Raw genomic sequence first — 15,303 nt, forward strand, 5'->3', positions numbered from 1 at the left:
TAAATTGCATCAGGTCAGTTTTTATCATTTGAACTATATTAATCACCGTTTCTAGCTCATATAAACATAGAATTCATAGGTTTTATTTTTTGGATTATGAGTTATGTTTTTTAGCTATGATCTTCAGCTAAAAAGATATATATTTTTTTGCATTTAGCAGTTACCTATTAACTGAATGTGCAATCGTCATGTGAGCATTCAGGATAGGCCCAGGTTTAGGCAGGTAATTTTTATGCTTGTCCTCTCCTAGTTGTGGCTAAAAACTTCCTAAAAGGTTCCTTAGAGAAATGTATTCTACTACAGATCCCTTTCACAATTTCAAAATACTCATCATGGTTATTTTACTATACTCTATTGCAGGCATGGCGTCTCTACCACTTATGGGAAATCGGTCCAAAGTTTTGAAGATGACCCAGAGCTCACATACCAGCTTCATCAAACATTGGCAGATTTTGAAGCAAGTCTTGCCGGTAAGACCTTCCAGTGACCACCTATGATTATATCAATGAAATGTACTTCTTTAGTTAGCTGAGCGATTTAGAGACATATTGTTGCAAACCAGGTTTATTTAGGAAACACTGCAATTCATAATGGGTGACTTAGCTTAAACAATGACTTCTCAAATTAAAAAACAGCTTTGTGTCGAATCTAGTTTGAGTTTAGTTTAGTTCACTCAAAAACAAACAAAAATCTCCACTAGAAAAAACTAACTGCATCCACTGCATCCACTACAATGATGTAAATACTGACATTATTCGCAGACAAAAACATCTTTCATGAGCATTTTGATTTTTAAAAAGTTGCAACGCTTCTCCTAAAGGCCATGTCACAGTACCCGTCCCGGCTACTGTTGGGCAATTTGGCTCAGATGGGTAAAGATTGGGCTGCGCCGCTGAAATCGCGCTGCTGCCAGACTTTTGCGTTGCACCTGCTGTATAATTTGTGCGGCATTACCTCAGATCGCATCCGTACCATAGACTGAACATTGAAACTGGCTGCCTCTGCTACAGATCGCGCTTGGTGAGAATGCAGCTTAACCGTAATACTTATCTTAACCCTTACTCCGGATCCGTGCGGCCAAGAAAGACATTCAGCATTGGCTACACGTATTTAAAAAAGTGAGAAGTCACTTTTCTTTATGGCATTTCAATTTATTCGCCCTGCAAGTTAATTCTACAATCTGCTTGCGCTAGCATCAAATCAGCTCTGAGCCACAGCCAGTGCTGATTGCTGGTTCAATGTGTTAATGTAACTAAAAGCATTTTTAATGTAATTCCGTGCATTATTCAAAGAGTGTCGATTTTGAACCAAAAATGTGTTCCTTTTGTCACGGGGGGAATAGGGGACGTACCCAGGCGCAGAGAGGCGAGGAGGCAGGAGGATGCAGGGAATAGGGTTTAATAACATAAACTCGAAACTACAAAAACAAAACCACTGCAACAGGCAGGCAAAACTCGAAACACTAGAAACGCTCGAAACAGGGGAAGACCAGAATACAATATGGACCAGCACAGGAGGAAGGGAAAGACAGGACTTAAATACATACAAGGCAACAAGACACAGGTGGAAACACTCAGGACTGATGGGGCAAGGTAAAACTCGAAACAACAACAAAACAGGAAATACTACAAAATAAAACAGGAAACCAAGGAAACAAAACACAAAGAAACCGAAACCGTTACACCTTTTCACCGTTTCTTTATCGCTAAAGATACATTTTTGAGAATAGAGACTGTCAGTCAGTGTCGTTCGTTCCCCCCCATGCCTAGCTCTTTCCTCATGCAAAATGCAGCTTGCAGGAAGGGGGGATCAAGGGCGGAGCTGCTCAGCTCAGCACCACTGGCCACGCCCATGTAGATGAGTTTTTGGAAAAAGAGGCTTCAGATAAACAAGAAATATGGCTTGAAAGACATTTCAGTTGTGGGATTTTGGTTAAAAACTTCATAATCCTAATAAAGTCCCCACTGGGGAAAAAATTTTACTGTCATAGGGGGATTTTAAAGTATCAAATTTCTTAATTTTCAGACCACATGAACATTCATTCTGCAAAGGACTCCCATTATACCATGTCCACCAACAGTAATGAGGTGCCTGTGTCTGTGGTAGACATAGATGTGCCAGTCACAGCCATAGATGATGTACTGCAGGACTATGAACATGACATAGGAAAACATGAACTGACATCCTTTGACGGAGCCAAGATATCTAACAGAAAAGGTAGAAAAAACATCCATTCCATCTTGTAGAAATAACACTTTTTTTCTGTTTAATCTGGGTTTTGGTGACGTTTTTTTTTCCTCGTTTTTTCTTACAACAGGTTCAGGCATTCATCACAAATCTGAAATGGAGACACAGAACAAAAATAACAATGCTTGTACAACTGCTGTCAGTACTAAAAGAAGGGACTCTAAGCCTTCTGACAAGCCTTCATGTGAAAAAAGGGAAGAAAATAAAAAGATAGTGGTCAGAGAGAGGATTAATGATGATGCAATCAGCAAGAAGGAGGATAAACAGAAGTTGCCAGTTAAATCTAGTACTGATGCGCAGAAAAACAGTAAGATGTCAGAGGTCAACCCTGATTCTTTGCAAAAGAATTCACAGAAAAAACTGGATTTGCAACCTAAACTTCACAGATCGGCTTCTCCGAGAAAAGATGAAGAGAAACACATAGTTTCCCAAAGCAATTCAGCTTTAGGCAGCTCCCAGGGTAAAATCACTCCCAACGTCACATCGCGCTTTGGTTTGAAAACATTCACCGTAGTCCCTCCCAAGCCCTCTGTAACACATGCTGCTACTACAGAATCTGCTGCCACATTAACCATTGGTGCCATTAAGATTGACGATCAAGGAAATATGGTGACAGCAGGCGTCTACAGGTCTAAAGTTAGCAGGTCACCAGAGCCAGAGAACAGGGAGGTTTCCCCACTTCTTGGCCAAGCCAAAGCATTTTGGAGCTCAAACGAAAGGCAGAAAACTTCAGTGAGTCAAAGGAAAGCTTTGACTGATAAGGTTAAGGAGAACACCGATGGTGCCTCCACCACTAGAGTGGGTTCCGAAGGGAGTATCCCGGCGGACAAGAAAACAACACAAAGCACAGGTATGAAAGCCGCAGACACAGCCCAGCCGCAAGTGCTGATTGAAGCTAAAGAACTTGTGAAAGACGTTGGAGCTCCAAACACTGAGCGGACAGAGGCAGAGAGCAACAATTCTCTTTTCAAAGACACGCAGAAGCTAACAAATAACCCTTCCCCTCTCCCCCTGTTACTCCCAGACTTGAAAAGAGACCTGTCTTTTCTCAAACCATCCAGGCGGACCTCAAGCCAATATGTGGCATCTGCGATTTCTAAGTACGCCCCGAAGACTGCAGCTAAGCCAAGCAGCAGCTCTTCTTTTCCTCTGAAAACCGAGACCACTGTCGGCTTTTCTGGATCAGCTCAGTCCATACAAGTGAACGCATTCCAGTCAGATAATAAGGACAATGTCAACACTTCTAGAGCCAGCTCTCCTGGTCCCAAAAGCTCTAAGAGCTGCCCAGAAGATTCATCAGAGATGTGGAAAAACTTGGAAAGAGAAAGATTTCAAAAATATGCTGGATCGAGCAAAGAAAGCTCTGATACACTGAAAATCGAGACTGCCAAAAGAAATCTCATTCAGTCTAGTGGATCCACCCAAACAACAGCAAATGTCAACAAAAATGGAAATTATGTCAAAGACATTCGGTCCAGAAGCCCCAGCCCGGGAAATAGCAATTATCTGCTCCCACCCTCCAAAACACCCACAGCGCCAAATACTGCAGCCAAAGAACAGATAAGTGTGAGTAATAAAACACTTAAGGATATGATTTCTACAAATGTTACATAAGTACGGCATTTGTTTAAATCAATTATGATTTCCTTCTGCAGAGCTTGAAGGAGAATGCTCAGCTGCCACCCTCAGTCACTGTATCAGATCGTGGAGAAGCCACTGGGCCTCCAGCAATCACAGTGTTTGGGCCTGTGAAAAGGTTCAAACCAGTAATCCACAAATCTGTTGAGAAAGAGCCGTCTCTGCATGGCAGCTTGATGGAGGCAATCCAGACAGGTGGAGGCAAAGACCGCCTTAAGAAGGTGAGACTAAGCTAAGCCCTGCACAGAGCAGAACGACTAATAGGATACTGCTTTGATCAGTGACAAAACGTCGCTAACTTCCCAGCTTCAGCTCAGTCTGCTACAAAGTGATTTTTCCTTTCATTGCTTTTTTAGATATCTTCTGAAGCTAGTAACTTGAAAAGGGCGGCCTATAATGAAGAAGGGAATGAAAAGTCAGCTCTTCTTGCTGCTATTAGAGACAACAGCAACAGCAGCAGGTTGAAGAAGGTAAGTGAATATCTTGGCCATCTATGCAGTATCACTGCTCTCATCTATGGCTGTCAATGCTCAGGGGTTTTTTAAGGGAGATGAAGACTTTGCTCTCACATACCACATCAGTACTTTTAATACCTCGATTATTTATTTTTTTTGCCAGATAAATAAAAAATTGTGTAGATTATCTACTGACTGTATATAAGTATTTGACAGATTGAGTTTGACATCACCAATAGGAAGTGGTTTACTTTCGACTCCAACAAAATAAAACCAATTCAGTAATCATCTTTTGCACTATTGGTCCAAGTCGGTCTTAGTCAACATTTCTATGGCAACCACTCTCTCCAATCAAGGTTGAAATTGTTGGTAGTCTACACCCCTACAACTTGAAAACAGGCTGCACGAATCCGTCAGACAAACTTTTTGAACGTTCTACGTGAGGCCAAATACTTTTATTGAGGCATGTGATTGGTCAGTTTGTAACTTTAATAACTTGCACAACAGAAAAAATACATTAGCAAAAACATGGTAAAAAGGTGGTAGAACAAGAATGGTTATTCTGACAAATAGAATGACTAAGTAATAGCTGTTTATGTCTCAATAGAAGTCTATGGGATTTCGGCTTCTTGGAGCCAACAGATACTTCCTGTTTGGAACGTAAAGGGGGAGGGGTCAATCAGTCCAGTTCTCGCATACAGTCAATGATTTTATCGCAACCTGTTTTGACCACTGACCAGCAGTCTTTCTTAGAAGGTACAGTTGAATCAAATCAAAGTAAACTAAATTGTAAAAGTAAATCCAAATTGCTTCCGTACCCCTACATTTATTCCTCCAAGTGGAGAGATTAGGAAAAGAAACATTCTATTGCTGTCAAATCCACAAATGAGTTTTACTGAAGACATTAAAATTGGGACCTAGTCCCTAGGTGACTTTTGGCAGTTCCATTACAGGGTTAAAACCAACAAAATGGTTTCTGGATGAACTTAAACGTAACTTTAAAAGTCCAATCATCGTTTGATCAATTTTTAAAGTCTCCCCAGTGTTTGTTTTTTTTTGTAATAGGATTTTGTTGTTTTTACCCGAAATCAAAAAATCTGTGTGGTTTTCTAGGACATAGTTTCTGGAGTGCGGCAAGTGTTCATTCCAAATTAGCCTCTTAGGTGTGGGCAGAGCAACCCCGGCCCCCCTCCCCATCACCCAATTTTTTACACGCTATTCCGTTAGCTTACAGCCCCTCACAACCCCAACCTAACAGTAGCGGTGCAACAAAAATGGCGAGCAATATTGGAGCTATCCGGCTGTACAGTTTTGAGCCAGATGCCAGTTTGGACGATGAAAACAAAGACGTGCATGGATTTTGTCGTCCACTGGTGGATGCATCAGAATGGAGCTCGTGGCCCACCCAGCATATTTTCTGCGTAACAAATGCGATCTTTTTCAAATGGTAATTTTTTTCATTTCCTCCTGATTTATGATTTAAATAAAGAAAAAACTCAGAAATGGAAATTTGAGCTTAAATTTCGTTATATAGGTCCTTCATCATGAAAAAAATACAAAAACATGTGAAAAACACTACAAAAAAACACATTTTTTTATCAGAGTGAGTCTTTGAAGTGGCTGTCTCAATCAAAACCCTAAAAAACTGAACTGATCATCATAGCAAAATAATTTTGAGCGCATTATTAGGCTGAGTATTATTGAAATCTGCTCTCAGGACCTCTCTACAAAACTAAGAATGCTGTTCTTGGCCTAAAATGTACAAATATTTGAAAAATGTATTAACTTTTGAAGAGAGTCTCAGTTTGTCAGAGAGCCAGTTAAGGCATGTTTTTTGGTGCCTTTTTTGACCAATCAGTTTGGACATTGACCTGATGGTTTGCTGTCGTCAAGGAACTGAAATGAACTAAGCAGAAAACTGCCACTGTAGCTGAAAAGTCTGCAGATCTCCCTGTGGATGTTCCTCAGTCCAAGGGGAATTTCTGGAATGCTGCATGACTAAATCTTATTTAAAATTCTGTCTCTCACAACAAGAGTGGCTAAATAATTCATGTGGAAATAAAGAGCAACGACACACAATGGACTGACAAAAATAAATAAGAAATCAGCGCCCAGCATGAGGAGTTTGTTTGGAGGACGCTTACGTCACTGCTGTGATCACTGTGCTTATGTTCACAGACCAAATCCGAGGCCGCCAGTGAGCTTGAGCAGATCAGGAGATCAACTGCTGCGGAGGAAAAAAGGCCAGCCTCTCCTCCTGGCTCTTCTTCATCTGTCCCTTCCCCACCACCTCCTCCTCCTCCTCCAACGCCAGCTGGACCCCCACCTCCACCCCCTGCTCTGCTCCAGAGAAAGCCTAGCTCAGTGGCAAATGCTAGCGCCCCCATGGATCCTGCCTCGACCAGAGAGGCTATGTTGGAGGCCATTCGCTCGGGATCTGCTGCTGGGAAGCTAAAAAAAGTATGTTTGTGGGGCGAAAACAAGTCTTATCTTTTGATCTGAAGATATAAGAAGAGTTATGTAAGGCCCAGGTTATTGCAGAGGGGGTAGATGACAAGAAACAACCTTGGAAAAAAGGTAGATTAACTGAAATGTCTATTATTTTCCCCGACATCCAGAGTTCTAAAGAGAAATTGCAAATTGTTGCAGAAATAAAGATTTATCTGATATCTGGACACAAATTGTAATTTCAACTCAATAAAATTCACTATTGCATTATTTTTCAATTATGTTGTAAAAATACATAAAAAATGTAGGGAGCCGGTTTAGCTCGTGCTGGTTTGCAGCGCCTTCCGTCCGTGAAACCAGGGTTCAATTCCGTGCTGCTCCCTGTTCCCTTCTCTACTTCTGTGCCGGTCCCAAGCCCGGTTGCTTTCAGAAGGTTGCGTCAGGAAGGGCATCCGGCGTAAAACATTGCCAAGTTTACCATGCGACTTGTTCGCTGTGGCGACCCCTAATGGGAAAAGCCGAAAGAGAAAGAAGAAGTTGTAAAAATAAAAAGTTAGTTTAGCACATCCCTTTAGGGTTCACCGCAGCAAATCAGCTTTACTGATGCCTACATTTGGTTAGGCAGAGATTTTTACGCCAGATGCCCTTTTCTGACACATTCCTGTATTATACCCAGGCTAGGGACCGGCACAGGGAGACCCAGATCCGGGCCTCCCTTGTGGCTACATGTTGGGGGGGGGAAAAAAAGTACCGTAACATGTTATCTTGTCTTCTCTTAGGTCTCTGTGCCCACAAAGACTGTCAAAGTAAACGCCAGGCTGGGAACCATTGAAGCAACTTTCCCGACAAATGCTCGATAACTCGCGGTTTCCCCCAGATCTCCATGATGAGGAGTATTTTGAGCGGGCCGCTTCTGCTGCGCACTTTTGCCACGGATATTTTGCAACAAACTTTTGTCAAACGTTTTTGCATAACAGAAAGAGAGAGAGAGAGAAAATAATGAACAAAGAAAGATTTTGGTGTTTCAATAATATATTGTTGTTGTTTTTTTTTTTTATAATGGCAAAAAAAATACATTTTTCTTGAAGAGGATATTTTTGGCTCTTACTAACCAAGCCAAAACAATCTGAGAAAGATGTAAAGATTTCATAGCTCACTCTTAAAATAAATTTACTGGAAAATCTTTGTATCCAGCTTTGACCTGGTTCCTGAATGCCATGTGTACCTTAAATTAAAAATTCAGAACACTGAACAAAATGTGTGCCAATGAAAGCAGATACATGAGAATCTAAAATATGTTCATCACAAAATGTAACTGATGCCTTAAACTGCTCTTCAGTCAGTGTTATGTTTATGATTACTGCTATAGGCTTTTCTGCTGTGTACAGAAGTGATGATTACTTTTTTTCTAAATGTATATTATTTGCTTTAACACCTTAAAGAGAATTAAAGGGGAAAAAAGTGGATAAACTGGAAGATCTTGTTCATGATGCCAACTTGTGCTGTAAATTGCTGAGATGGACTAAAAAGAAGTGCGGGATTTTATTAAGCTTGCGTTTTTCTCATTTGTTATTAAAAATAATCTAAGAAGTAGTTTGGAAGAACTGATTTTTTGTTCCTTTTTGCTCACCGGGAACTTAAAAACCTTTAGTTCTCTCAGCATCTGTTATTTCAAAGCACTGTTATAGATCAGCGATTGATTTTTCTGAATCATAATGTGGGGTAGGAGATGTTAAAGGATTTTTGCGTATCACTTTGCTTTTTTTTTTTAAAAATACAAATGACCAGCTCAAGCCCATGCTGCCATTACATGGTAAACAAAAGTTAGCGTTTGTTTTTCTGTTCACACATAATTGTCTTTCAAATAAAGATGATTTTAGTACATCTTCTTTCAAGTTTACATGTTTGCTATTGCTCTAAGGTTCATTTAGATGAAGTGGGTTTTCAATCATTTGTTGTTCTTTTTTTCCCATTAACTCTTAAAATCTGTCAAAACTTTTCTTTTTATTCCCTACTTTTTAATTACATTTCTGTATGCTGTTTTTCAAAAGTAGTGTAAAAACTAACTAAACTAACCAAGTGATCACCAAAAGTGTGATTCGAGCGGCATCCTTCTTTTTGTTTATCTAAGTGAGAATTAAATGAATCATTTTGTAAAAACAATACAAATGAAATAAAAGTAAGAGGCTGATTTGATTATTTTGAAACTCTTGCATTGCCTGCGCAATAGTAAGTGCTGCATCAAGTCTCCAGTCTTTCTCCTTGTTTTGAAAAATCTATATCCCGACCGCTCCGCCACACCGCAGTGGAGCCACTATTCCGGGCAGTAGCTCGTGGCCTTAACTCATCGCTATGTGGTCATCCAAAGTCACTCTGAAAGAACCGGCCCTGCATTCCCGAGTCCTGAAATATGAGTCTCTGTTCCATGCCACTTCTTCTGAGATAAAAATAAATCTGACATGTTGAAACTATTATTCGAATAGTCTTCACATAGTGCTTTGTTGTTGTTTTTTTTAAGAAGTGAATAAGCTATTAAATACTGTGTGAGCACAAAGACATTTGGAGATAAATTCTTCAAGGGTGTTTTAGACTACATTTGCCAAGTAGAGCTGGAAATCTCCTCACCCAAAGCTTGTGTTTTCTACCAGAGGTCTTGAGGGTCCTGCACAGAATATATGCTGTTCCTGCACTTTTCTGGACTGCACGTCTACGGTTCTCCCAGTGATGTGCTGTAGCCACTCCTTGCATCGTCAATGTTGGCGCAACCAGACCATCCATTATAAACAACCTCTGAAATGACCAGAGCCACAAATTTGATTGACACTGCATTCGTAGCTCACATCTATTACTATAATAGTTTTGTTTGCCTAACCCATTTAAGCCTTAAAGTAAAGATGTTTGTAACTTTACCAAAACCTTATTCTGACTGATAAAGTGCTGCCCATTTGCAAACGGTGAGGGAAAAAAGTATTGGAACACCCTGTGATTTTGCAAGTTCTCCCACTTAGAAAATCATGGAGAGGTCTGACATTTTCATATTATGCGCATGTCTAAGGTGAGAGAAACATAATCTGAAATAAAAAAGGTGAAAATAGCATTGCATGTTTTGTTTTTTTATTTGTATGCTACTGCTAAATAGAACTATTTGAATGTGATTTCCAGGTTTTTTGTTTTTAGACTTTGTCTCTCACGGTGGACATGCACCTGGTATGAAAATGTCAAACCCCCTTCCTGATTTTTAAGTGGAAGAACTTGCAGACTCACCGGGTTTTGCCTCCCTATTTAAATGTTAGAGCAGGCATGTCCAAAGTGCGGTCCGTGGGCCAAATGAGGCATGCGTTCAAATATCAAACTGCTCACAGACTCCTGTCATAAAATCAATAATACACAGCACCTTCTAAGAACTGTGTGTACAATTTCTTGATTGTGATAGGCCAAATGACGCTATAGGCTGTTGTAAACCTGTGGCAACAACCTGGGGTTACTTACTTATCTTTAGAGCCTTAAGGCCGTTGTTTGTTTCTTTTCTCAACATAAGATAACTATTTGTTATTTTCCTGTTTACACAATTTGAATATAGAAGTTTACAGTCAGTGAGCATTTAATTATAAATATGAAACATTTCCTATGAACCCAGATTTTATGGTGACGAAAGGCTTTTTTTCCAGATAAAATTTTCCTTTATTTTGATATGTATTTACACCATTTTTTTGTTCAATTTAAAGAAATGAAAAGTCTCCTATTGCACAAAAACAACAACAACAAAAAAACATTAGTATTATTATTAAATCATTATATTGTATTTCTTTTGCTAACCACATTTTTTGGGGCTGACTCATGAATGATGGACACTGTGATGTCATCTACCAGCAGAAGGTACACAGACAGGTTTCCTACACTGGGAACTTTCTTTTGCATCTCATCCATCAAGCTGAACAAAGACTGTGTGATAATGAATGTCTGATGAAGGGTAATCCACACAGTATGTGTTTGTTTTATGCCACGGTGCCAGACTTAAAATGAATGCCTTGTTGTGTAGAGGCACCTCGGCTATGATGTGCACTTGCATATGTGTGACTCAGGGGCTATAAGTGTGTGGACACAGTAGGAGCCTCCATGTCCTAATCCAAGCACACACAAGCGACTCAGGATTGATGATTTTATGCACTTCAGTGTCCCATGGTGCTTTCCCATCAAAAAACCTGAAATATTACACGCTGGATAGCCAGGAGCTGAACTCTGGGTCAACCCTGTTCTCCCCGTGGCCAAAGACATAAATTAATCAGAAGGTACTCTTGGGTTTACTACAAGTCATTCTATTTGTGTTTAAATCTCTATACGCTTCAACAAAGGAGTTAGATAACATGCCCCTCTGATGTTCCTCTCAGTCTAGTAATAAACACTGTAATATCTTATGCAATAGGAAAACACTCAGAGGGATGAAAACATAACAGTTCGGAGATGGAACTCTGGCGCAATGAGTTTTGACCCCAGGTTGTGCAACTTTGTACCTCCCTGTGAATTCAGCTTTACTGCAGATTGTGCCTGTCAGAACAGGGTCTTCTTATAAGGGAAGTTGTGTTTGCTACCTAAGGCAACTCTGTCACAACACAAAACGAATGTGTCTTCAATGGAGACTCCTGGAAGTCCTTGTGTTTGGGAACTGTTGGTGACACGTATGTGAAATACAACAAATGATCAAGTCAGTCTGAGCTTTGTGAAAGACCCACTCGGATGATCTTTTGATTTATTTTAAATGTGATCCCAGTTGTCTTTTAATTATGATTGTTCTGTTTTTAGCCAAAAAAAAAAAAAAAAGTTGTTGTTTTTTGGACCTAGTTTCCGCAGAGCAGAAGTAGTTGTTTTGAAATTCACCTCTGAGTTGTGGATGGATTATTGGCATGGAAGAAGCCCGCCCCTATTTCCCGACATCCATCTGTTAACACGCGCTCCCACTAGCTTACTGCCCCTCACATCCCCAACCTAACAGTACAAATCCAACCACAACATCAAAATGTCAAGCATTTTGGAGACAAATACCAGCTCAAATGAGGAAAACAAAGGCGTACATGGATCTATTTGTCTGCCAGTGGATGCACCAGAACAGAGCGCAGCAGGGAACTACAATCTTTTTTCCAACCGCATTTTTTATTCCCCTGCTACTGATTCACAAGGATTTGAATAAAAAAATACTCAGAAATGCAACTTTAAGCCTAATTGTTTAAAAATATGTCCTCAAAAAAATGAGTAGAACACATTAAAAACACAATTTTTATAGGTTTGAGTCGCTAAGGAAAAGGTCATAATACCTGCCGTTATAAATAATGTATTTAGGCATCTGGCTCCAAAGCAAGTCAGAACTAAATGATGATCAATATGTTTTGGCCTTACAACTGTTCTGATTTTAAAGTTAAAACATTTCCATACCTTGACATCATTTTTTAAATCATTAAAAACCTCTTTTATCCTCTCAAGAAAATGTATACCTATTATTTTATCAGCTGTAGGGACTATTTTTCTTTCTTTCTTTTTCTTTTTTTTGGTTTATGGGTTTTGAAACAAATCATAAGAAGACAGATATTAAAAAGGTTCAGCAATCCTGTCAAGGAACAAAGATAAAGTTTGACTAATGAATTAAATGTTTCAAGCAGTCTGGGAGGAGCACAATCTGAATTACATATTATGTAATGTTTCCCCAACTATTAGGTAATTACATCTTTTTCAAAAATCAGTTTTGATGAGCAAAACTTAAAGAAAACAAATACAAATTGGTACTTAGACTGCAAAGAGAAGCCATGTAGTGGATTATTTTTATCATTAAACATAAGAAATATACAAAAAACGTGTAAATTAAGAAGCATTACAGCTTAGGTCACAACTTAATACACTTTAGATAGTGAAAAAAAAAAATTGAAGTTAAGGCTTTCTGAAAATAAGTTAAATGAAAATAGAAAGCATTAAAAAGTGAAAACTATCTGCCAACAAGTGTGATTTTGCACAATCCAACGATAATTTGTTTATCTGGCTCTTTAAAAAGAAAAAAGAGAAAGAAGAGGGAGAACCAGAGTAACCCTTTGGACCCGCCCTTTTTCTCACATCATGAGACAGTGGTGGGCGTGGCCTTTTTCAGAAAGGGGAGGGGTTGTTTGAGCGCGTTCAGGTTTGTCTGCGTGTACGTGCGTGTCCTCCTCCCTTGGCCGCATGACATGAGCTGCCCTACAGTCTTTGCTGCCACTGTTTTTGCCTCCTCCTCCTCCTCCTCCTCTCTTCTTCCTCCTCCTCCTCCTCTTCTTCCTCCTCTTGCCTCAGTCAGTCTGTCCAGCCTGGGAATGTTGACCGACGTGGCCTGATCCAGCGCCGGCCAGTGTCCTTCGTCTTCGGACAGTCAGTGTTTTTTGTCCGCCTGCCTGCCCCGAACGGCTCCGTTTCTAAACTAAAGGTGAGGCGCGTGTTGATTTTTTGCTTTACTGCTCCTCATGCATGTGATAGAATTCTCTCCATTCCTTCAGCATGTGTGTGTGTTTTGGTTGAGGATGGTTAGTCAGTGCGGTAAAAGTTCCCTGCGCCGCTGGGATGACACATGCTTGTTTCGGAACACATGTGCGCACTGTGCGTAAAACCGCGCAGTCAGACCTGCCTCCATCTCCAAAAGCGACAACTTTGAAAACAAGTTATTAACAAGGAGTCGATGCAATCGAGCTTTTTATTTTATTTTATTTTATTTTTTTTGCCCTCCATGTTTTCTTTCCAACGTGGACTTCTGCTTGCTTCCAAACTGGATTCTCGAGGCATGACCGTAAACTGCAGCGCATGTCATGCGTTTTTTCCACGCCTTTCTGAGGGAGCTGTGCTGCTCCGGTCGCCCTCTGGGGACGGTATTTTGATCCCACACTTGTTTCAACCCGGCTACTATTTTAACCCCCCTCCCTCCTCCTCCTCTGGTTTCAACACCAGCTCGGTTGTGTGGGAGTTCCAGTCTGGCCTTATCGCTTTATCCTAAGATTGGAGGAGGAGGATGATGATGATGAGGAGGAGGAGGAGGAGGAGGAGGCGTTTTCCCTGAGATACTCACGTAGACCTGCAGTGTGGTAAAGCTCCCACTCAGAGGATGTCTAGGAAAATTCCTGCAGTCGATACTGGGAAGGTAAAAACAAATAAAGAAGAAACTGTAAAGCAGTTTCTAGGTCCCTTAAGGGAGTTACAGAGGCTGTTTTGGAGGACTCCCCAAACCTTACTTGCCGAACATGAAAGTTTCTATATCCTTATTCATTTTCAGGAAGCTATGATCTGCTTATAGTTCTGTTTTGCCTGTAATCTACTTCACTTCGTCTCAGCCCTGCAGTAGACATGATCAAAGTGCATGACATTTCTGCAAAGCTAAAAAAAAAGAAGTTGCAGATGAAGTCGGTGACAACAGATCTCTACAAACCACGTCTTTCATGATAATCCTAATTTATTGACACAGTCTTGCAAAAAAATTAGCTTAAAGCTCCACTCCAACCATCTATTGATCTTTTGTTAAAAGCGTTCCCAGTGGTCATTTACTTATGATTATGCCGTTTACATCCAATATATTAAAAAAAACTTGTGTTTTTTTTCTTGGATTTAGTTTCTGCAGACTGACAGGAATTCATTAGAAATTCACCTCGAACTTGTGGGCGGTACTATTGGTACGGCGTAAGCCCGACCCTACTTCCCATCATCCATCTGTTTGCACTCTCTCTCTTGCTAGCTTGCAGCCTCTCAAACTGCCTAGATCAGTGTTTTTCAACCAGTGTGCCGCGGCACGTACACTAGTGTGCCCGTGGGAGAGGGTCAGATGTGCCGTGGGAAATTGCCCTCATTAACTGATCTAAAAACATTTACCATCTCCAGGATATCAGTTCTGTGTTCATCCAAACAGGCCCTGATAAAACACTGAGGAGTTAGGAATATGAAAGATCGTAAAATACTTGATTCTATTAAAGACATTTTGATAAGAATGACAGTACCGAGATTTAGCCGCAGCTTCAGCTGTTTTCGGAGAAGTCCCGCCCCTTTAACTGTCTCCACCAATCATTCTTGGAGTCTTAATCACACGTCATCAGTCTGACCAATCAGAAGTGGTTAAAGTCTTCACTTCCTTGTTCTGATTTAGCTCATAAAGTCTCTCAGTTCCAACAAAAATACCAGCTAAAGCTCGTCTTTAGCGGTGTAGCTTGCCACAAAACCCAGAGTCAGACCGTGGAACGAGTGAACAAAACAATGAAGCTCAGAGACGCTAGTCTTTCTGCGTTTGGCGTCTGTTTGCACTACATCTCCCATGATGCATTGGGTTAAAGTGACAGCATCTCAGCGCACAATGAGTCTTTCCTTTTTAAACGTCTTGAAACCACATTGAACACACATCAGACAGTTTTTAAATCTTTTAACTTAACTTTTATTACATATTTTAGAAAACACAGCTGGAACTTCCAGCTTTTTCTGCCACAATTATCACAAAAATGCATGTGAGATTGCAGAGGAGCTGTAGATC

At 40.4% G+C, this 15,303-nt stretch overlaps 2 protein-coding genes across 18 annotated transcripts in view; both read left to right on the forward strand.

The window, feature by feature from the left end:
- cobl (cordon-bleu WH2 repeat protein) overlaps window positions 1-8,984 on the forward strand; it is a 72,774-nt gene extending 63,790 nt beyond the window's left edge. For 12 of the 14 annotated variants that reach the window (XM_078933347.1, XM_078933348.1, XM_011485032.4 and 9 more), the window contains 7 exons: window positions 361-470; window positions 2,026-2,217; window positions 2,318-3,813; window positions 3,903-4,106; window positions 4,242-4,355; window positions 6,519-6,800; window positions 7,568-8,984. In XM_078933347.1, the coding sequence (XP_078789473.1) occupies window positions 361-470; window positions 2,026-2,217; window positions 2,318-3,813; window positions 3,903-4,106; window positions 4,242-4,355; window positions 6,519-6,800; window positions 7,568-7,648 (2,479 nt within the window). In that variant the 3' untranslated portion in view covers window positions 7,649-8,984. The remainder of the gene's footprint in view (window positions 1-360; window positions 471-2,025; window positions 2,218-2,317; window positions 3,814-3,902; window positions 4,107-4,241; window positions 4,356-6,518; window positions 6,801-7,567) is intronic. The other 2 variants (XM_011485036.4, XM_078933352.1) reach the window with 1 other exon arrangement.
- A 3,928-nt stretch (window positions 8,985-12,912) lies between these two features.
- Window positions 12,913-15,303, forward strand: part of grb10b (growth factor receptor-bound protein 10b) — a 98,309-nt gene continuing 95,918 nt past the window's right edge. For 3 of the 4 annotated variants that reach the window (XR_013648326.1, XM_011485038.4, XM_011485039.4), the window contains exon 1: window positions 12,913-13,227. The gene's annotated coding sequence lies outside the window, so the exon portion shown is untranslated. The remainder of the gene's footprint in view (window positions 13,228-15,303) is intronic. The other variant, XM_011485040.4, reaches the window with a different exon arrangement.

Source organism: Oryzias latipes, chromosome 16 (assembly GCF_053564925.1).
Source record: "Oryzias latipes strain Hd-rR chromosome 16, Olatipes_Hd-rR_3.1".
NCBI lineage: Eukaryota > Metazoa > Chordata > Actinopteri > Beloniformes > Adrianichthyidae > Oryzias > Oryzias latipes.